Raw genomic sequence first — 21295 nt, 5'->3', positions numbered from 1 at the left:
GTCGCACGCTGGACATCGCAGGTCGTGCCAGCCGCCAAAGGTGTTCCTCACGTCGACTTGAAGGCCTTCCAAGCTACCAATCGCTGTGTAGTATGTTTCGCTCGTGCATTTTCTGCTCAGCTGCCTTGATATCGACAAGTTTCGGCATCTTGTCTTCCAGGTGGTCACCTATAGCATTGTAGTTGGCAAGCGCTTTTTTGTGGAAGCGTACGCACTAGATCATGAGCTACCTGATACCCTGTGGATTTCTTGGAAATAAAATTTCAGATCGTCGGGGTTGACCCATGGGGTAATACCTGAACAGAGTCAGCCAAAGTCTTCGTCGGACAAAATGCGATGTACATACCGTGGCCAAGGTTGGCAATCCAGCCTTGCTTACCACCACCAAAACCAGCAACCATGTTTTCAACCACTTCTGTTATCGCCTTGTGGCCTCCGTACAACACTCCAGGATCGGCATTACCTTGCAAGACCTTGCCGTGCTTTTGCGCGATTGCATAGGCTTCCTTTGGATCGTGCAACCAGTCTAGCCCAACGACATCATACTTGGTCTGGCACAGCCTATCCACAGCATACCACGCACCCTTGGCGAACACCACCATTGGCATAACTTCCTCGCCAAGCTCCTGCAGTCTCTTAGGCAGATGGTCTGCAATCCACTCCAGATACGGCAGCGAGAACTCCTTGAATGTAGCTGGACTTAGCTCTCCTGCCCAGGAATCGAAGATCTGCACAATCTGTGCTCCAGCTGCGACTTGATGCGCAAGGTATTCCACACACAGCTCTGCAATCTTCTGCAACAGCTTCTTCGAAGCCTCGGGGTATTTGTAGATCCACGTCTTCGTCTGCCTGAATACCTTTGTACCCCCTCCTTCGACCATGTAGCACAGTAATGTGAAGGGCGCGCCGCAAAACCCATAGAGCGGTACCCTTCCATCCAGTTTCTTCCTTGTCAATGTGATCGCATCGTAGACATATCCCAACTCTTTCACCACGTCTACATCTCTTCCCATGACCTCCTTGTACTGCTCGTCCTCAGGACTCTGCAATGGGCTTGGGAAGTGAGGTCCCTTCTCTGGGAGCATAATGACTTCCATCCCCATCGCCTGCGGAATGACCAGAATGTCTGAGAAGATGATTGCTCCATCGATGAGTCCTTCGAAGCGATCGATAGGTTGCAGGGTCAGGTTGGAGGCGATCTCGGGGTTTCGACAGCACTCAAAGAAGTCATTGTTGCCCTTCTCGCGGTGGTATTCCGGCAGGTAGCGACCTGCTTGTCGCATGACCCATATGGGCGGCCGCTCGACTTTCTGGCCGCGGGCAGTGCGGAGGAGCAGGTCATTCTTCAGTGGGGCGAAGTTGTGTTTGGACATGGCGGGCGTAGGTCTGTTGTACAGTAGTGGGAGGAATACTGTACAGAGAAGTCCAGACAGATAAAGAAAGAGAATTTGCAGTGAACACGTCGTCTGGACTAGAGCCTCTTAGCTCTTATTGCGTTTGGGTGCCGAGGCGTAGGAAACAGGTGAAGTGGGATGCGGATGCGGGACACTTTTGGCGCGCTTGCTCGAAAGAAACACGGCCGACTCACTTGTCTATTTATCATCTACCACCTCCATTGATTCTATCCCCGCCATCAGCTACAGGCATTGGCAGCGCCGGTCTCAGTCAGCAACTGGGCATTGTTGGCGGTGTGGGTGACATGTTCGGACTACGCGCCGCCCACAACGCGCCGGATGCTCAGACGAGATGCACAGCGACTTGAGATTCGATGATGGATCCCAGTAGTAACAGATATCGCGCAAGAGACCAAGAAATTCGAAGTGTACGACTTAGCCCACAATTTGTGCTCCCGGCACTCGCCACAACACCTCGTCTTACACGCCACCAGCCGGAGGACCAACTATTTCCTCTTGCGACCGCCACCCATCATGGGAATAGCACAGCCTGCGCCCGAGCCATATGTAGTCCTGCGATCAGGTGAGTCGAAACCGGGAAGACAACCAAACACAGTTTAAGCAGTTTGAATGTGAAGTCTGGCAATTGCTTTGGCGACGCTGCCTCCTCTCGAATGGCACCCATGTCATCAGATCGGAATGAAGAAGCATCACAGCTGCTGCACCGTATGGACTTGTCGCAGGAAAGAACCTGTTCGATGTCACTTACGGCGTGGCCGAAGCACAACACAGCAATCAAGCCCGATAGACCTGTTCTAGACTACACCAAATGTTGCACAAACAGCGAAGTCACATATACAATGCTCAAGAGAGTGGAGTGATCCCCGAAACTTGTGCGCAAGACACAGCGATCGGTCCAAGCAGCGGTAACAAGCATATCAGAGCTTGCGTCTGGTACATCTTTCGCGAATGGTATAAGACCCATGGCCAGCATCAGAGCGAGTTCACATCAAACATCTTCTTCACAATCGCAGCGAAGACCGGATTCGTCTTAGCGATGCGTCTCATGCATGGAGTCTCTCTTATCGTTCTTGGGAGCAACACGTTTGCGTACACGATACATGGCTACCGAGGACCTCGTTGCTCGGGCGCTCTCGCTTTCAACAGAACACTCAGAATCTACGATGGATGTGTGACCGATGGGGTCGGACAAGCTGAGAGCATGATGCTCGAGTTTGACAAAGTCGATCGGCAGGAATTTGATAGTGAGTGTCGAAGTAACTGCTAGTGTGTTTAGTTCGAGCTGATCAAACACTCTCTCTCCATATGTCTACTTCTATGAGAATGATCGCTGCGAGCCTTACTATCTTTTCTTGATGGAGATGAATGGCTGTGTTAATGTTGACGACAAAGGAGAACGAGTGTACAAGAGTTTCAAGGCCTTTCGTCGTGGTTAATCTTGTTTCGCTAGGAAGCATTTGGGGGCGCAGTGCTTCGCGTGTTGAATACGACTTGCTTGACATGTTACTTCGATGATTCAATAACACTTAAATGGCAGCGAAGCAACTGCAACGACCGCTTCATCGCGTACTTTGAGCCCGTAGATCCAATTTGAGCGTAATGAGAGTTTGAGCTTCAATGCACCTGTGAACAATATCGCCGATATCGGCCACGTACCCAGCAACCTACCCATTGCGTTTAAGTATTCGATCGTACAGGTCATCAATATAACACAACTCATAATATCTATGTGCACTCTGGTCAAGCCGCAGCAGATCTATAGACTCCCGATCGTATTCACAAGAAGAGGCAGAGCACAAAGAAGGCTACCTCACACGATCCCACTCAAGACACCAACCAACATCCAATCAAGAACAATGTCATCATCCAATCCGCCAAAGGACCACTGGTCCTCACAAGCCTACTCCTCCGCTGCAGGCTTCGTCCCCAAGCTCACGTCTACTGTCTTCTCTTACCTCGACCCCCAAAAATCGGACAACATCCTTGACATTGGCTGTGGCGATGGCGAACTCACAGCAAAGATCGCCGCCGCCTGCTCAGAAGGACAGGTCCTCGGCGTTGATGCCTCCAAATCTTTCATCGACACTGCGAATGAGCGATATCTGAAGGATGGATTCGGGAACATGACATTTGTCCTTGCCGATGCAACGAAACTGGACTCATGTCGAGAGATGGGGCCTGGAGGAGTATGGGATAAGGCGTTCTCTAATGCGGCGATGCATTGGATCCTGAGGAAGGAGGGAATCAGAAAACAGTTCTTTCAAAATGTTTTCAAGGCGTTGAAGCCTGGCGGCACATTTGTGTTCGAGATGGGCGGATCTGGAAATGTTGCTGAAGTTCAGACTGCTGCTGTTGCGGCTCTAGTGCATGTGGGAGGTGTGTCACTCCAGAATGCAAGGGCAGCGAGTCCGTGGTTCTTTCCTTCTATTGATGGCATGACCAAGTTGCTGGAAGGTGCTGGATTTCAGGTGGAAAAGTGTGAAACAGAGTATCGGCCTTCGGCTGTGACGGAGAAGAAGGCTGATGGGAGTGGAGGATTGGAAGGATGGGTTAAGTTGATGTGTGCCGAATTCATCGAGGTTGCGCCAGAAGAGAAGCGGGAAGCAGTGTTCAAAGAGATCCAAGAATTGATTGACAGTGTAATCACACGGGAAGACGGGAGTCAGTGGCTCGGATATGTGAGGTTGCGAGCAATTGCAAAGAAGAATAGTGATGTAGATTAATGTTATTGTTGCGCAACTTGAGCACTGTGTCAAATATTGGGTATCTCCATTCTCATGGCAATCATGTCAACCAATTCGCTACGGCTGAGCAGGGTTTGATCACATCTCAATACACTTCCTCAGACAGCGACCTTCTTCTCCGCCTCCGAGCTAGATCTTCGGGTGCCAGCAGGCGCAGGGGTGGCTGCTCCAGATGGTGGGTAGCCCGTGACCGATCGGGGGGTCTCGGTTCCATCCATCCATTCTCCGATGGTCTCGTCGTGGAAGTGATAACCATCGGCTCCCAGAGCTTCTTGTTCCTCAGTCAAGCGGAGGCTCAAGAACTTCGGGGCGTACTTGAACGGCAAGACCAAAAGAAGGGTGATGACGAAGCTGTAGGCTGCGCATGACGAGATATCAGCTAGTTGAATAGCGACCTGTATTCCGTTGCCATTCCAAGCTCCAGAGGCTCCAGTACCAGCGGACAGGTCACCGATCGCAATATCAGCAAATATACCCGTGAGGAAAGAGCCGACCATGCCGCCAATGCCGTGAAGCTTGAATACATCCATTCCTTCGTCAATGTGGATCCACTCGTTGATGTTCTGCAGGGAAGAGCAGACGACTGCGGTCAGGTACCCAATCAAGGCCGCCGGCCAGACCTGAACATAACCAGCGGCTGGGGTAATACCGACAAGGCCAGCGATAGCACCTTCGCAAGCGCCGGAGAAAGAGAAGCGTCCCTTGTTGCGGATCATGTCGACAGTCACCCAGCCAAGGATACCAGCCGATGCTGCTGCTTGTGTGTTGAAAGCGGCATAGTAAGATCGAACGGTAGCGTTGAGTGCAGAGCCAGCATTGAAGCCAAACCATCCGAACCTGAGCACAGACGTCAGCTAAGACTCGGCCGTTTATCACGACTTCGACTTACCAGATGAAGAACGTGCCCAATGCGACAAGTGTTTGATTGTGAGGCTTAGTACGAAAGGTTCCGGTCTCAATGGAAGACTTGCGCTTGCCAAGGACGAGCGCATAAGCCAGAGCAGAGCACCCAGAAGCAATGTGAACTGGACCACCTCCTGCGTAGTCGAGCGATCCCAAATTGAGCAGCCATCCATTCGCGTTCCATGTCCAGCATGCAATGGGCGCATACACAATGGTGGCCCAAGCAAACGCGAAGATCGTCGAAGCAATGATGTTTCCACGCTCGAACATTGCACCTGTCAGGATCGTTGTAGTGACAGCGCAGAACATGAGCTGGTAGAGGCAGAAGAGGATATCAGGCATAGTGCCCGTCGGGGCCGCTTGGACAAATCTCATGCCCATGTAGTACTCGGTGCCAATGAACTGTCAAATCTCGTTAGCTGAACCCGATCCACTATTCCAGAGTCAATACTTACCGGGCTGGCATCTGGTGCATATGCGAGCGAATATCCCCAGAGCATCCATTGTAGAGTTATGACGCCGAATACAATGAATGCCTGGAACAACATAGTCAAGGCACTCTTGCGGCGGGATAGGCCGGCGTAAAACATGGCAAGACCAGGCACCATGATCCAAACTAGAAAGGTGCAAAGGGCAATGAAGACAGAGTCATGCTCGTATCCTCGATATTGCGCGTTGACATCGAAACCTTCACGTGTGTTTCCACCCCACGGCATGCTTTCATTGAACTCCGGCTAGGTGAAGGGGTCAGCTGTGGTACACGAACAATGGCTTGAAAGCGCGTACCGCCGGAAATATCTCGTCAATGGACGACATGATGGGCGGCCTGTCTCTTGCGATGAATTGAAGGTCGAAGTTTCCAATCGAAGAAACCCAATGAGCAGGTCAGTGGAACGAAGATGAAGCAGGGATAAGAGGCGAGCTCGACGATATTCTTAAATACACGACCCGCTCGCCTGGTTCAAAGGATCGCGGTACTACCTCCTACATGAGTTGACATGGCGCCTAGCCGTCAGCCCTCGGACCATGACGACTGACGGGCCTTCGCTGCGCTTGAGGTGTACTTGGTATTCGCTTTGCGTCCTAAAGAGGTAATAGATATTGGGGTAAGACCGTGTTCGTCTGTCTTCGGCCAAGGGTGATCATTGCTTAGCCTGATAACGTGGCCAAGATGTTGATAGGCCGTGGTTCATTGGCCGTGAAGTGAAGCCGACAACATTTTAGTAAAAGGGCACAAGACTTCGCGGCGCCATACCAAGCGAGCATCGACACTGTTGAGAGCCACCAGGCGCGATTGAATACTCAGCGCGGACTGCAAACGCGCGCAAGGCCGCGAGTCTTGTTGACATACAGTACCTGCAGTCATTCAATCTCGCTCCATAGTGTGCCGAAATAGGCGACTTCGAAGGATGCGCTTTCGGACATATATACTAAAGAGAGCGTGTGCCTTCTTCGTGCCATCTGAAACTGGCCATCATCAGCAGGCCTCACGCCATCAGGTGGTGTTTCCACATGGGCAAAAACTGGAGACGGATATTTCCGCACTCAATGTCGAGACATGGTGAGGTTGAAGGCTAAGATCGCAGACTCGGCTGTTCTGGGCGCCGCGCCTGTGTCATTGACCTGATTTGCTCGAGATAAGAATGCTGCAATCCAAGTCCTCTGAGCCATCTCGCTGCCGAAGGAATGTTGGGACCTGTGACGATGAGGGAAAGCATATTGGTGATGTCCTGGAGAGGTTGGGTGAGTTGTTGCACGATTCCCTCGGCAACATTTGCGATGAGACCGCCAGGAGATGAGGGCGTCGAGTCTTCCCGGCAGAGACCACCGACAGCAGCCACCGGCCACCAGCGCTGTGGGATATGTCTGCAAAGTCGTAACACAATATCTGCTGCATCACAACTCGTCGCCGCTTCGGTCGCGGTCTTGTCGCGTGTAATTTCGAAAGGTCGCGTGCTCCAGGTGTAGCCGTGGCTGAAGCTGCTGTTAGAGATAGCATTCAGGGTTGATCACCGGAGCTTAGTTGTAGGCCGATCGTGTTGTCGATACTTCTCCTGTGAATTTGAAAAGGTCACAATCGATGCGCGCCTGATCCCAATGCGTCCGTTAACGGTGTCACACTGCAGAGGAGAGGAGGAACGATCGGGCAAGTTGCCAAGCTTTCTGCTTAGTCATTGTGGAACCAAGAATAGGCACTTCACCCTCCAGATTGGACATGGAAAGGTCGGTGAAGCGTCGGAGAACGCGATCTGAACATCGCGCATACGGACGGCGAAGGAGACAGTAGTGGCAATGGAAGGTGCTCTGAAGGACTGTCCGTTTCCAGAAGTGGCGAAAGCTCTACAGCCGTATATCAAGTCTCGGCAGGAGGCGCAAGATATACGACGAGGACTCCAGGCCAGCCTCCCGGTATCACCCTTAGATACTTCTCGCTCTGCTCATCCGGATATCAACGAGCGCGGAGGGCTTACTGGTGTGCGCAAAGCATACTTGCGAGCTCTGCAAGCGCACAGGTCCGCACAAGAGCGATATGATTCGCTCAAAACAGAGCTAGACAAGATTTCGCAGACCGGATCTGGCCAAGGTGCACAAACAGATGGCACATTCTTGAACGAGAGCTACGTTCCACTTGTTCGACAACGAGAGAAGAGACGCAAACTCGATGTGATCGACAAGACTCTAGCCACAATCGCCACTACTGGAGAAGATGTTGTCTCATCATCCTTCGACAAAGTGGTGAAACGTGAAGTCGGCGAACTACCTCATCCACCCTCAACTGCAGGCTATGCAGATCGCGAACTTGGATCAGACGCAGACTACGATGTCACCCGACTCAAGAAGGCCATTTTGGCAACCCAGCAGGAGATTGAAGAACACGAGCAAGCATCAGTTCAAGCCAATGGGGTCGCAGATGGCGACGTCAATCCCGTGGCCGACCTCAAAGCACTACAAAAGACACACAATGAACTCACTACTTGGATGGAAAAGCAACTCGCCATGATTAGCGATCTTGAAAATACCAAAGACGGAGACAACTCCGCCCACTCGGCCCCAGACCACCATCACCCAAACGAAGAAGCGCCCGCCTTCTCTCTCACCGACATCGAAAGCTTGTACGAACAATACCTCGACTCCCGCCAACGTCTCCTCGAGATAGTATCAACCCAAGAGCAAGACTCTTACGACAGCCCGCCCTCTTCCCCAGAAAGCTCCCGCCGCAGCGTCTCTGGCATCCTCGAATCCGACACAACAACTATTGCCAATACCTCCGAACTCCTCCTCCCCTATCTCACGCGCTTAACCCATACCAAACAATCAGAGCAATCTCTCCTCCAACAGACAGGCTTCATGCGTCGACAAATCTCAACCGCAGAATCCCGTACGCAAGAGATGCTTGGAAGACTCGCGGACGAAAGCCATTTAGTGCAGCCCGAACATCGTCGCGGAGAGCCTCAAGCTAGAGACTGGAAAGTCGCGGCAGAAGAAGCGAGTGCTACGACTCTGCAGACGGCGATGAAGAAACTGCAGACTGGTGAAGTAGCAGCGGAGAGTGCGGCGAGATCACTTGATGCTATTCAGAGCATGCCGAGGTCGATTGAGTCCTTGACAGAGTAGGATGGATACCGTGTGTACATAGACTTAGAAGAAAGCTTCTCTGCAAGCTTACAAAGATGCATCACGTATCGCGCGATTCGCAATGTAGATAGATGTATCACAGCCAGTGTACATAGCAGGAATCCAACCAAACATTGACTCACAGAGTACCAACTCGAATCAACCACAAGCACAACGTCAAGTCACAACGAGAGGTGATAACAAACTGTCGCATTGAATCAGATACTGTAAAGTGGTATCAAAAGTGTAAAGAAAAAGCACACACAGACAGATCCGCACATTCCAAATTTCCTCCGCTGCGCTTCCCACCACCTCTTCGCGAGCATTAATAACATCCCCCAGACTCATCCACAGACCGGACAAAAGAAATTTGGTATCTCGTAAGCTCTTCAACGCGAAGAGCGGAACAGAAACTAATAGCAAACTTAGACGCTGTATACGCTGAACGCTGCGATGAGAGGGTATGCGTGGTGCGCGGTATATGGGTATAGAACAAAACAATGTAGACCGGAAACGGGACGGGTGTAGTGTCAACAGGTCCTTTACGCTCGGTGTGCGCCATCCATGTTGCCTGTCAGCTCGGCGACACGAGCTTTGATACGGGCAACGCGAGACTCGATAGCTATAATATGTCAGTGGAAATAATTCGGTGAAAGCTTTGGAGATGACCTACTCTCTTCGCCACTCGTCTCTCCATCGTCGGTAAGCCTGCTTGGTCTGCTGCGTTCCGTGTCAAGATCCTCACTCTGTCGTTGACGCTCAGCCCTCTTATGTGCATTCTCACGGATCTGTGCCCATCGATCTTGCACAACGACAGGGTCGTGATGGTCATCCATAGTCGCCTCTGATTGAGCATCATCGTGAGGATCATGAGGTTCGTCGCGGCTCGAGGGTACCACAAAGCGATCGTGTTCGTCGTTGATTGTAGAGTCGGGCTGAGAAACAATAGAGTGATGACGCTCGTGGAATTTGGTGCCCTCAGGCGCAGGTGAGACCTCCTCAGGCAAAGCGGACGGCATGTCGGTCATTGGGCCCTGGTCGAAACGCGAAAACTCATCCTCAGCTAGAGTGCGCTCGTGAATGCTACTCCGAGACGTCTCAGTAGGTGGATAGTCTTGGTTCTTCGTCGCGGCAAGCACAGCGGCAGCGACGGCTGGCTCTTGCGTCGGATGCTCAATTGTACTCTCGCTCGCACGAGGAGACGCTGCAGCATTGTGTTTGCGGCGCATCAAGGACAAGCGTCGACCGATTGCCGATTCCGAAGAGTGGACAAGGCCATTGCTACCCGTTCGTAGAGCTTCGAAGGAGTCGCCTCGAGGTGGGTTCTCCTTCTTCTTTCCGAAGAACTTCTTTAGGCCACCGCCAGTTCCAGAGCCCTTCTTGAACTTCTGCTCTGGGCTCTCCGGTCGTTCAAACATCGCTCTCGCAGCTGCCACCGCAGCGGGGTTGGGCGTGGTGATCGGTTTGGTCTGCTTTGCACTGTCCACGCGATGGGCGGGATGGTTGTTGGGGAGTGGAACGGGCTTTCTGCCGACCTTGTTAGAGTTCGGCGAAAGTCCAGCTTCCACTTCCTTATCGAGCGCGCTGGCTGGCGCAAGCGTTTCGGGCTCGGCCGCTGGAGTAGGAGCAGGCGCTTGTGGTACTGGCTCTGCTTCCTTAGGAACTGCGGGAGGAGCGGCGGCGGGGCTTGACGGAATGTCAGCTGTCGAGACGGCGGTGTCTTGGGCAGAAGCTTCCTGTGGCAAAGGAGGCAGATCGCGAGACGGCGATTTGCGCAACGTTGATACTGAATGCACTGTGCCGGGCGACAAAGGCGGATCCGCAGGCCGAGCTTTGCTGTCATTGGGGACCAGGCTGTTGTTGGATGTCTGACGCACAAGCTCTTCTCTGGAGATGCCTTTGCCGGCAAGATTATCCCCCAGGTATTGTTGACGGATGGCATTCTTATCATAAGAGCTCGCCCATTTCATTGCAGGACCAGCCTCGTTGGAGATACCGAGAGTCAGCATGCTGTTAGTCTTGCTTGTCTGCCCGTCATCCTGCCTTCCCCTACGAGTTACATCGTTCTCGGATGTACTGTCTTTGCGCTGTGCCAGTGCTCGAGCCGCAGCCTTGATCTTGGCGTGCTGGTCGATCGAGATACTTGTCTTGCTCGGCGTTGCAGAAAGGACTCGTTCTGGTTGATCCGAGGTGGGACTCTTTACTTGCGAGCGGTCCTTGCGACCAAGTCTCCCACGCTTGGTGAAGCTGAAGAGGCTTTTCTTCGGCGCGATGTAGACTCCTTCCGTGGGGTCGGGTGAAGCACCCTTAACCTGCTCTTCCATGATGAGCCAAGCTCCATTGGCAATCGTCGTCTCTATCAGTGCGCAGCGCCCAAAGACAGCTTTGCGGTCGGACGGCTCCTCGCCAGCAAGACTGGTCATCCATACCCACCAAAATGCGTCGTCGAGCTCTACATTCGCGATGGCGGCAAGCTCGCCGGGCGCCAGATTGTCATCTGCGCCACCGATACGTCCAGGCGAGGAAGAGCGACTTCCAAGAGGAGGAAGCACTTGTGCAGGTGGGTACAGCAGAGTTGGAGACTTTGCACTGCCATCGTCTGCGAATCCGGCAGAGAGGAAGTCAGCCCACGACGGTGTGGTCGGTCGACCAGCGTCAGCTGTTCTGGATCGCGGTTCTTGTCGCAGCCCTTGTCCAATAGTCTTGGTGGCGCCATTAGCACCAGTGGTCGCAGTCTGTTTCAATGCATTCTCATCGATGTCTCCAAAGCCCATGTTCGAAAATGCAGACCATGTTTCGTCAGGCTGGGTGAGGCCCTGTCGAGAGCGAGCAACACTCATCGATGCATTGGCATTCGAGATAGCGGACAGCACCCGCTTGCACTCCTCCGTCAGGGCATCGACAGGGTCTTCGAACTCCGCGAAAGATCGAAGGGTTTTATCGCGATCGCGATACTCGAAATTCTTGGCCCGCCGAAGTAAAGCGAAGGGCGTAGGTGAGACAGTGTCCACCATCATGACCACTCGAGGCGTCGATCGTTGCAGCAAGGTCGGGGTTTCCGGTGGGTATTCGGTAGATGCCAGAAGTGCCTGCAGCGAGCGCGGAATACGCTCGATCACAGTCAACGATGGGTCCGTATCTGGCGAAAGGGATCGCAGATATGCGAAGAAAAGATGGCTCGATGCATCGGCAGCCTTCTCCCATGATTTGTAGCCGCCTTCAAATCCGTTTCCGTCATCTGTGTACTCAAATGCCCACCAACCTGCCATGCGAGAAAGCTTGCGACCACCCAGACCATTCATCTTTCCGTGTGCTGCTACAGCTGCCAGAAGATCATAGAAATCGACTATGATGCTCCTGCGAGCTTCGGAGTCTGCTCCAATAGGGATAAATGTAGAGAATGCATTGCGTGCCATGTACGCCTCTTTCTCGCCAATGCGGAAACCCTCGTACACCGGCCATGATACCACTCCACTGGGCATGCGGCTCCAGCACCACTTGATGATGCTGCACAGGACCAGAGCATCGGTCAGTCGGAGCTCCTGCTTCAGCGAGTCGCCTCGGTATTGCGTTCCTCCTTCGGCATTATTTTTGTAGTAGTTGTGAATGAAGCTGCGAGCTCCCTGTGGATCGGTGTTCGGACGAAATGGTAGCAGCATGAACGGTGCGTCCAAAGCCTCAGCTGTAACGTGGTTAGCTCCTGCCGCCTAGCCATGTCCCTGGGTCCTCGGCCTACCTCGCGTCTTCATCTCTGCAGTGCACGCGTGCACCAGTTCCTTGATTTCGTCGGGCTCGACGCTGGTGCTCTCCCATCGTGACTGCCATCTCGCAGGCCGCTGTACAGCCGAGAGGCCGTTTTCGAGCTCGCCCTTTTTCGATGCCGCATGTGCTCCCTTGCTCTTAAAACGTGAGAAGAGCGGCATGATGGAAGATGGTCAGAGTGCTCCTCTCCGCGGGCAGGTGCAAAGGAATAGGCAGGGTCTGCGTCCCCTGTTCGCTGGCAGGGCCGGGAAGGGAAAGTTGTATATCAATGCAATCGGGAAGCAACGAAGCAGTGGTTGGCGCGGCGCGCGCAATCGGCCGGTCGATGTTCGGATTATGCACAGTGACCGTTGATGATGCGCGGGCAGAGAGGTCGGGGCGGCGTTGCGCGTGCAAGTCGCGTTGCCTGGTGGTTTGGTGAATGGGTGCGTGAGATTAAGACAACTCTAATACCGAAAGTCCAGTGCTGTGAGAAACGACGCTACGCGGTGCTCGCAACGACGACAGCATTAGGCGGAGGAGGAGAAGTGAATGTACAGCAGAAGGGAAGGCGGGACAACAATGCGCAACGGCGCGGACACGACGAAAGGAAAGGCGGCGAGGTGGGCGTGCAGTGGTAAAGTCGCTGGCGAGTGCCAACAAAGATCAGGGGTGTGTCTTGCGCTATCCCCAGTACAGAGGATTCAGGCTAGCTGGCGATCGTTCTGCTGTTCGTCGGCCGCCAATTCGCAGCGCAATCACACCCATCATCTATTTTTGCTGCCTTCCACGCCACTTCGCCGTTGCTGCCCGTCGCGCCCTGCATGCTGCTGCACCGCGCCCGCCTTACGCCGCATATTCAAGATTTGTACCTCTGCGCGTCTGCCTGCCATTGGGCGGATCGTCAGGAAGTGTTTCACGATATGCAGACGAGAACACCTGATCGTGCCCAATAGTGCGCGGGAGCCTTCCGCCGCCACGCCTGGGCCAAGCGAAACTCTGCTCTTCTCCTCAAGGCCACTCCACGTGTGTATTCCCCATTGATGCCGCCATCCGCTTCATACATGTTCAATCAGCACGAGGGCCATGTCCTCCAGCCTACACGCGTTCATGTATCCTGCTGCATGTACTTGCCACGCCCGTTGGCCCATGGTCACGGCCGAAGAAAGCAGAGCTAGGATCAGCTCGAGACATGAGCGTTGCGGATTCTCCTACCACCTACCGAGCAAATTGAACAAGGACTGCTCCCGATCCCGTCAGACCGTTCCTTGATACCGGCGGATCACCTCAAGCCTAGAAGCCATTCTGACCGGGTCGGTCCTGTCTTCAGCAAGCCGCCGTTGATAAGTGTGCATACTGCCTTTCCGGCAATAGCTTTCGCCATGCGGGATTGGAAACATGGCGCAGGTATGCAAGATTGCGCCTTCTGTGGCTTGCGATATGTGCATCCTCCAGCCTACGTACACCACCGGCTTCACGCCTTTTCTGGGGGACTGCGTGAACGAGCCGTGACTCTTTTAATATCCCGCCTCGCACGATCCGGAGCATCAATTCCTTGGCACTCGTCTGTTCGACACTCTTTTCCAGCCAATACTTCAGCAAAATCGACTTGCACGGCAGCCTCGATGATCTGCATCCAACTGTGGCTGAACGACAAGGTCCTGCGGCTTCGAGCACCCGCGCGCATGGCAATGGTAACAGCTCGTGTGACCTCGTCTTGGCGTGTCTTGAGGCACCTAACCCTCCCACGCCTTGCTGTACAACGTACATTCCACTGTAGAGCTTCAAGTCGCTGACCAAAGATTGTCATGTCGCTTCACAACACTTACGAAGCAGCATTGGGGAAGAATTAGGGTGATCGAAGCTGGCCCGCGAGGGTCCAACGTCTCTGCATCATCATGATCATGACATCACCACAACTACGATATATAGGACAAAGAAACAGCTTCGGTCAAGTAGTCTGAAATGCTCAAAGTCATCAGAAGTGTTCTCGTTACTCCGGAGCATTACAGACGACAGTTCCCTGTCACCAGACAAAATCCAATCACATCACCCAAATTCTCAACAACAGCTGTCAAAATGGTCAAAGACAACGACACCGTCATTGAGTTAGTGAACACAACTTCTGATGTATAAGCAACTACTGAACAGTCGTTTCAGGGAGTTCAATGATATTGTGAACATGTCCGCGAAAGACCTACAAGACTGGCTGGGCTCTGAAGAGTCCACTGGCGCGGGCTGGGACAAAGACGACGGCTCAGGCGAGACGATCGGGCACGAGAGGTCAGTCTTTGCTACCATTTCTTGGAGTGTCCAGAAACTGACAGCATACAACAAAAGCGGTCGGAAGATCGTGAAAATTCTGGAGGACAATCCCAAGAAAGACCCGGAGAAGTATAGCGAAGACGATATCGCCCATATGCGTAAAGTAGTGGCGTACTGCAAGCGACATCTTGCCCAGGAGGGCAAAGCGAAGCAGGACCCGAATAGCAAGTCTGCAAAGTCGTTGAAGAACTGGGGACACGATCCACAGAAGTCGTAGAGATGTCGGAACAGAACAGTCCGCAAAATTCGATATCAATTCGATTTTAAGCTGAGTATCGGTGCTGTTTTCCGATGTTTTCATTGGCCCAACGTGCATTGAGTAACGTCGTAGCACACCCTCAATTTCGGCTCATGTATAGGATTGCCGTACTTCAATATGTACGACCTCTGCATATGAAGTCTCAGATCTGTCTGATATCCATCTCGAATATGCCCGTGCCGGTTGATGACTTCATTTCTTCCAATTGGTGCATCAACGTGCTTAACACAGGGCCAGGGACTACACACCATGGTCAGCAAAAGCGACCTACCACGATTTGCAAGAACGTGAAGTCCAGAGCAGCGCCAACAAAAGAATGCAGAACCTCACATTTCAAATCTAATTCTTCCACATCTGTCCTTATACTCTTCGCTGTCTTCTCACTCGGTTTGATTTTCCGCCCCTTGTGCTGCAACCATGTCTTCCAGCCACGCTTTTTATCAGGAAGAGGTTGAAATTTCCCGTGGACCTGAGCCCAGTGCTTCCAATTCACCGTATTGCGCGTCGGCATCTCAGTATTTGCCATCCTCTCGCTCGCCAAAGAGCTCGAAGTAGAAGTCGCAATATCAGTAGTATACCACGTTTGGAAATATGCAAAGGAAAACGCCGAATAATCTGTTCGTCCTTGGTAGGACTCCGTGAATACCGGCCTTAAATCTCCATTCCAGTCCTCAAGTCTCGAGCTCCACGAAGGTGTAAACGTATAGCTTGCATGATCAAACACCAACTTCGACAGACGGAGGGCCATAACGGGAAATTTAACCGAAAATGGAACGTAGACAAAGTATTCTTCTGCTTCTGTACAGCGATATATGACGAGGATCCCATTCTCAGCAGAAAGGTTCTTGCGTTCCTCATAGCGGAGCCCATGGCCATAACCAAACATGGTGTGAAAGATCCAAGGCGGCTCTCGAGTGCGAAGATATGGAGTGTCGAAATCGAAGCTGGAGACGAAGCCGGTGGGAAAGCTGGCGTAATCATCGTTCAGAGCCAAGTCGTTAAGGTCGCATTCACGCCAGCGCAAGATTCTTTGTCGAAGAAGTTTGGAGCTCGAAATTTTGGTGAAGAAAGCTCGAGAGACGTGAGACACGCGAATGAGGTCTTGTATTGGGAGTTCTTCAAGTATGGGCTCGCAGAGCTCGAGGAGGGAAAAGACGCGCTCTGCTGGCGTTTGAGTACGAGGAGTCATGATGGGCCTTTCTTGTTGTTTTGCGATCAAGTATCGGCGGAAGATGGCGTGGAACTGTCGGGAGGGATGCTGTTCGTGGTGGCTGTCTATTGTCAGGCTTCAGCATAGTGCGAAGGTAGATGAGGCGCAGGATGACAACATCGCCGATCAGGCAGCGAGAATACCATCCTGAGATATGTCGCGAATTCTGCGGTACAGGAATTCATACGTGCCGATCATGATCGTGAAGCATTAATTGCTACTGCTGGAAAATTCTTCGATGGTGGGGAGTGCGAGAGTGAATTATCTTCACTGCGCGGCGCTTAGCGGATTCGCAAAGGGTCGCAAAATGGCTCGAGACAGCTCCAAAATTGAACATGCATGACAAAGGAGACTCTCACAATTCGCTCTGACTGTCTGACGCTATATGTACAGTACAACACGACACTGTTCGCTCTGCCTGTTGTAGCTTTTCTACATCTAAGCATCCTCCGATGCGGCGGCACCAGAAATAATCTCAACGAGCTGGCCAGTAATGACAGCCTGTCTCGTTCGGTTGAAGAGGATTTGGAACTTGTCAATCATCTCTCCGGCGTTCTTGGAGGCGTTGTCCATGGCATTGCGACGAGCGGAGATTTCGCAAGCGTGACCCTCAGCAAGTGCCCAGAAAAGGGAGTTTGCGAGAGCATACTCGCGCAGGTTACCGAGGACTGCGTCATCAATCTCGAAGTTGGAGAAGTTTGCTGTCAGATATCATGTTAGTCTCATGACATAGGAATACGTCCTTCTGCGGGTTTAACTCACGTGACTCCTTGATGGCTTCTTCAGAGTACGCCTCAATGATGGTTGGCTCATATGATGTCGCGTTGTTGAACTTGTTGTACAAGATCTTGATGCTCGAGTAGTCGGTTGGGAGGAGGGTGATCTGGTCGGCAATCGCAGAAGCATCGGCGAATGTTGGGACGTCCTTGCCAATACCAGCGAACGAGAGCACCATGTCCTTCGGGTTGGATCTGCTCAGCTGTGCCTTTGACTTCTCTCCAACGCAGACAATGTTGTAGTCGGCTGGCTCCTGCTCGAACAAGCGGCGCGCAGCACGAGAGAGACCCGAATGGATACCACCGCACAGACCCTTGTCAGAGCTGCAGACCACGAGCAGCACCTTCTTGTTCTCCGTTTCCAATGGCTTCGTCTCAGCCTCCTCGAACACAGTGTTGGAAGTCTTTCCGAAAGCTCGTCCGGTCTCCATGTTCTTCTGGGCCTTGGTGAGCTTGGTAGAGGCGACGATTTTCATGGTCTTCGTGATCTTCTCAATGTTCTTGAGAGACTTCAGACGGCCTTCGATCTGGCGGAGAGTGGCATAGTTGGCAGCCTGAGCGGCAGGCGAGGTCACAGCGGCAGGCCTGCGAGCACGGAGGCAAGGTCAGTATGTGTGTTGCTGTATTCCTTCTTCTGCCCAAGCTCGCGGTGCACGCCTGAATGCGCAGTGGGTGGTCGACGTACCGCAGTGTTTGCGCCGCGCCAGCCCTGAAGGCGGGACGAGCAGCACGGGACAGCATGCTGGATGTGTGAGCGGAGATGAGGGTGGTGGTGGTGTCGCTGAATCAATGGCTTGACCCGGCGAGCTCTTCAGCGATGAGGTCTCCCTTCGTGCCGGGCTAAATCGGCTGGAGGTGACGACCAATCAACGGCCGAAGCCGTTCTGCCCTTCTCGATGAGCGAGGGACATCTCACACTCACACCCTGTTTCTTCACTCTCCGCCTGCTCCAACGCGCTATCTACTCGATTATCTGACACTCCCACCGTCTCTACAGGTTCCGCCAACATCTTAGTCACTCCGCTCTTCTGTAGAGGGCTGCGCTCAGGGACGTTTCGACTTGGGCGGGAGACGGCGCGACTCCTCTCGAGTATCAACGGCAACACCACCCACGCGTGTCACGCCTCACTTGACGCTCGCGTAGTCTCGCGTCGGCAGGCGTGGCCTTTCATCAGCAAAATGTCCGACTCTGAAGATGATCGGCCGCTCGTAGGTACGTCAATGTCTGATGCGCCTCAACAAGCATGAAGTTCCCATGTTTGCGAGGGACTTAGCCATTTTACTTTTTCACCTCAGCCGGCTTCACGAGCTCCACCTTATTGTTCACATGCACAATAACCACCACAATAACAACTGAGCTCGTGCGTTGGCGCATTTGTCTCCACCAGCCGTGACTTATCCTTCTTCAATCACCTTGTTCTGAATTCTTTAACAACCAACATCTCTGCGGACTCGACTGACACCTCTCTTCAGCTAAGTCAAAGACCACTGTCACCCAGAACGACATGGACACCTCGTCGAATACCGTCCAGCCGGGCGTCAGTATCGCCAATGGCCCCGTCGACGAGATGGACATTGACAGACCCGCAACGAATGGTACCTCCAATGGCACCAAGCGCAAATCCTCACTCGCGAACGGCAAGAGCTACAAGGATGATAGCGACTCCGATGAAGACGACGTGCCTTTGAAGAAGCGCAAGACCGTGGCCGCATCAGAGTCTGATGAGGATGACGTGCCACTCGTTAAGAAAGTGGTCAAGCCTGTGTCGGCAACTGCAGCACAAATTGGCGAAGACAGTGGTGACGAGCCGATCGCAAAGAAGCTGCAAAAGGAAAAGATCGCCATCGAAAAGAAGGCTGAGAAAGAGGCAAAGGCCATCCGAAGCAAGGAGGCTGCAGAGAAGAAGCGCGTCAAGAAGGAGTTGAGCAGCGATGACGAGGACGACAAGCCGCTGGCGAAGAAGAGGGCACCGGCTAAGAAGACGAATGGATCCAAGGTCAAGAAAGAGGAGTCTTCTGACGACGACAAGCCACTGAAGAAGAAAGCGCCTGCTAAGAAGGCGGCCGTGAAGAAGGAGGCTGCGCCCGCAAAGAAGAGCAAGGCGAAATCAAAAGAAGAGACTCCGGCAGCCGATGGCGAGGAGGAAGAAGAGGAAGAGTACCGCTGGTGGGAAGACCCGTCAAAGGGCGATGGCACAACCAAGTGGACAACTCTCGAGCACAACGGTGTCGTGTTCCCGCCCGAGTATCAGCCACTGCCTTCAAATGTCAAGATGCTCTACGATGGCGTGCCTGTCACGCTGCACAAGGACGCCGAGGAAATCGCGCACGCTTTCGGCAGCATGCTCAACTCGACCCACAACGTGGAGAATCCGACCTTTCAAAAGAACTTTTTCGCCGATTTCAAGGAAATGCTCGATAAGACCGGACATGGCAAAGACAAGGACGGCAAGCAGGTTAAGATCCTCAAGTTTGAGAAGTGCGACTTCAAGCCTATCTTCAACCACGTCGACGCGGAACGTCAGGCGAAGAAGGCTCTGTCTACGGCTGAGAAGAAGCAGCTGAAGGCTGAGAAGGATGCGTTGGAGGCGCCATACATGTACTGCAAGTGGGATGGCCGCAAGCAGAAAGTAGGCAACTTCCGCGTCGAACCTCCAGGACTGTTCAGAGGACGTGGGGAGCACCCGAAGACTGGCAAGTGGAAGAAGCGTGTGACACCAGAACAGATTACCATCAACATTGGCAAAGAGGCTACGGTGCCTAAGCCGCCTGAGGGTCACAAGTGGAAGGAGATCAAGCACGATCAAGAGGGCACATGGCTAGCGATGTGGCAAGAGAACATCAACGGCGCCTACAAATATGTTATGTTGGCAGCGAACTCCGACATCAAGGGCCAGAGTGACTACAAGAAATTCGAAAAGGCTCGTGAGCTGAAGAAACATATCGACCACATTCGAAAAGACTACGAGAAAGAGCTGAAGTCAGAGGTGATGGCACACAGACAGCGTGCAACGGCAATGTATCTCATCGATCGCTTTGCACTTCGTGCCGGCAACGAAAAGGGTGATGACGAGGCCGACACTGTCGGTTGCTGTTCGCTCAAGTTCGAGAACGTCACTCTGGCACCTCCCAACAAGGTCATTTTCGACTTCCTCGGTAAGGACTCCATTCGCTTCTACGATGAGGTCGAGGTCGATCAACAGGTGTTCAAGAACCTGAAGATCTTCAAGAGAAGCCCGAAGCGCGATGGAGACGAAATTTTCGATCGGCTCACAACTTCGAGTCTGAACAAGCACTTGTCGAACTACATGCCTGGTTTGACAGCAAAGGTCTTCCGTACCTACAATGCTTCATTCACCATGGCCACACTGCTCAAGGAGATGAAGGCAGAGGGTAATATCGCTGAAAAAGTTGCCGCCTACAACGCTGCCAACCGCCGTGTGGCTATCCTCTGTAACCACAAACGTACGGTGGCAGCTAGCCACGAGCAGCAGATGGAGAAGATGGAAGAAAAGATCAACGGGCTGAAATACCAGCAGACTCGCGTCAAGCGAATGATGCTGGATCTGGATCCCAAGCTCAAGAAGAAGAAGGGCGAGGACTTCTTCGCTTTGCCGGAAGGTCTTGACGAGGCTTGGCAAGAGAAGCACCACCAAGCTCTGGTCGAGGAGCAGCGAACCAAGATCACAAAGAAGTTTGAAAAGGAGAATGAGAAGCTGGCAGCTGAGGGCGAGAAGGAAATGAAGCCAAAGGAGCTTGAAGAACGTCTCGAGGTTGTCCGCGAGCTTGAGAAGAAGCTTAAGAAGGAGCTCAAGACCGGCAAGGTTGAGGCAGAGGGCAAGAGTGCTTCTATCGAGAAGTACGAGAAAGACGTGGAGAAGCTCGACACTCGCATCGCCACTCTGCAGACCCAGGCAGAGGATCGCGACAACAACAAGGAGGTTGCGCTGGGTACCTCGAAAATCGTGAGTCGCGACCCGACGCTGATGATATGGCAGCTGCTAACGTTTGACAGAACTACATCGACCCTCGTCTCACTGTCGTCTTCAGCAAGAAGTTCGACGTGCCGATCGAGCGCTTTTTCTCCAAGACTTTGCGCGAGAAGTTCGACTGGGCTATCAAGTCCGTCGACGAAGACTGGGAGTTCTAAGCTGGTAGGCATGTGCATTATTGATACGTGCATGATGTGGGGGTAGAAATGCTTCTTTGCGACTTTCAGCGAGCGTGGGCGGTTTCTGCTGTGACATGAGGCAAGAAAAGTCAGATACTTGCACTTCTTGGGCTGTTATGACATGAATAGTGTCATG

The 21295-nt window shown here is 52.9% G+C and overlaps 9 protein-coding genes across 9 annotated transcripts; 4 read left to right on the top strand and 5 right to left on the bottom strand.

Annotated features, from left to right (window-relative positions):
• Window positions 1-73: 73 nt before the first annotated feature.
• On the bottom strand, window positions 74-1373 carry HEM12 (Uroporphyrinogen decarboxylase in heme biosynthesis; the record flags this gene model as incomplete). The annotated part of the gene is made up of 3 exons (XM_065602732.1): window positions 74-168; window positions 231-296; window positions 347-1373. 3 exons carry the CDS (start codon window positions 1371-1373, stop codon window positions 74-76), a joined length of 1188 nt encoding a protein of 395 aa, XP_065458804.1.
• Window positions 1374-3271: 1898 nt separating this feature from the next.
• Window positions 3272-4138, top strand: RHO25_006052 (uncharacterized protein; the record flags this gene model as incomplete). The annotated part of the gene is made up of 1 exon (XM_023596910.2): window positions 3272-4138. The coding sequence occupies one exon, from the start codon at window positions 3272-3274 to the stop codon at window positions 4136-4138; it is 867 nt and encodes a 288-aa protein (XP_023451951.2).
• A 119-nt stretch (window positions 4139-4257) lies between these two features.
• Window positions 4258-5878, bottom strand: RHO25_006051 (uncharacterized protein; the record flags this gene model as incomplete). The annotated part of the gene is made up of 4 exons (XM_023596909.2): window positions 4258-4996; window positions 5049-5464; window positions 5518-5796; window positions 5849-5878. The coding sequence occupies 4 exons, from the start codon at window positions 5876-5878 to the stop codon at window positions 4258-4260; spliced, it is 1464 nt and encodes a 487-aa protein (XP_023451952.1).
• A 1476-nt stretch (window positions 5879-7354) lies between these two features.
• RHO25_006050 (uncharacterized protein) lies at window positions 7355-8677 on the top strand (the record flags this gene model as incomplete). Its single annotated transcript, XM_023596908.2, has 1 exon — window positions 7355-8677. The coding sequence occupies one exon, from the start codon at window positions 7355-7357 to the stop codon at window positions 8675-8677; it is 1323 nt and encodes a 440-aa protein (XP_023451953.1).
• A 542-nt stretch (window positions 8678-9219) lies between these two features.
• RHO25_006049 (uncharacterized protein) lies at window positions 9220-12600 on the bottom strand (the record flags this gene model as incomplete). Its single annotated transcript, XM_023596907.2, has 3 exons — window positions 9220-9299; window positions 9351-12359; window positions 12414-12600. The coding sequence occupies 3 exons, from the start codon at window positions 12598-12600 to the stop codon at window positions 9220-9222; spliced, it is 3276 nt and encodes a 1091-aa protein (XP_023451960.1).
• A 1783-nt stretch (window positions 12601-14383) lies between these two features.
• On the top strand, window positions 14384-14960 carry RHO25_006048 (uncharacterized protein; the record flags this gene model as incomplete). The annotated part of the gene is made up of 3 exons (XM_023596906.1): window positions 14384-14526; window positions 14579-14701; window positions 14759-14960. 3 exons carry the CDS (start codon window positions 14384-14386, stop codon window positions 14958-14960), a joined length of 468 nt encoding a protein of 155 aa, XP_023451954.1.
• A 295-nt stretch (window positions 14961-15255) lies between these two features.
• On the bottom strand, window positions 15256-16191 carry RHO25_006047 (uncharacterized protein; the record flags this gene model as incomplete). The annotated part of the gene is made up of 1 exon (XM_065602731.1): window positions 15256-16191. One exon carries the CDS (start codon window positions 16189-16191, stop codon window positions 15256-15258), a length of 936 nt encoding a protein of 311 aa, XP_065458803.1.
• Window positions 16192-16650: 459 nt separating this feature from the next.
• On the bottom strand, window positions 16651-17729 carry RHO25_006046 (uncharacterized protein; the record flags this gene model as incomplete). The annotated part of the gene is made up of 3 exons (XM_023596905.2): window positions 16651-16913; window positions 16975-17573; window positions 17674-17729. The coding sequence occupies 3 exons, from the start codon at window positions 17727-17729 to the stop codon at window positions 16651-16653; spliced, it is 918 nt and encodes a 305-aa protein (XP_023451955.1).
• Window positions 17730-18167: 438 nt separating this feature from the next.
• Window positions 18168-21138, top strand: RHO25_006045 (uncharacterized protein; the record flags this gene model as incomplete). The annotated part of the gene is made up of 3 exons (XM_023596904.2): window positions 18168-18201; window positions 18462-20953; window positions 21004-21138. 3 exons carry the CDS (start codon window positions 18168-18170, stop codon window positions 21136-21138), a joined length of 2661 nt encoding a protein of 886 aa, XP_023451956.1.
• Window positions 21139-21295: the final 157 nt, after the last annotated feature.

Source organism: Cercospora beticola, chromosome 4 (assembly GCF_033473495.1).
Source record: "Cercospora beticola chromosome 4, complete sequence".
Lineage (NCBI taxonomy): Eukaryota > Fungi > Ascomycota > Dothideomycetes > Mycosphaerellales > Mycosphaerellaceae > Cercospora > Cercospora beticola.
Note: the sequence above shows the minus strand (reverse complement) of the source record. Positions and strands in the feature narration are given on the sequence as shown.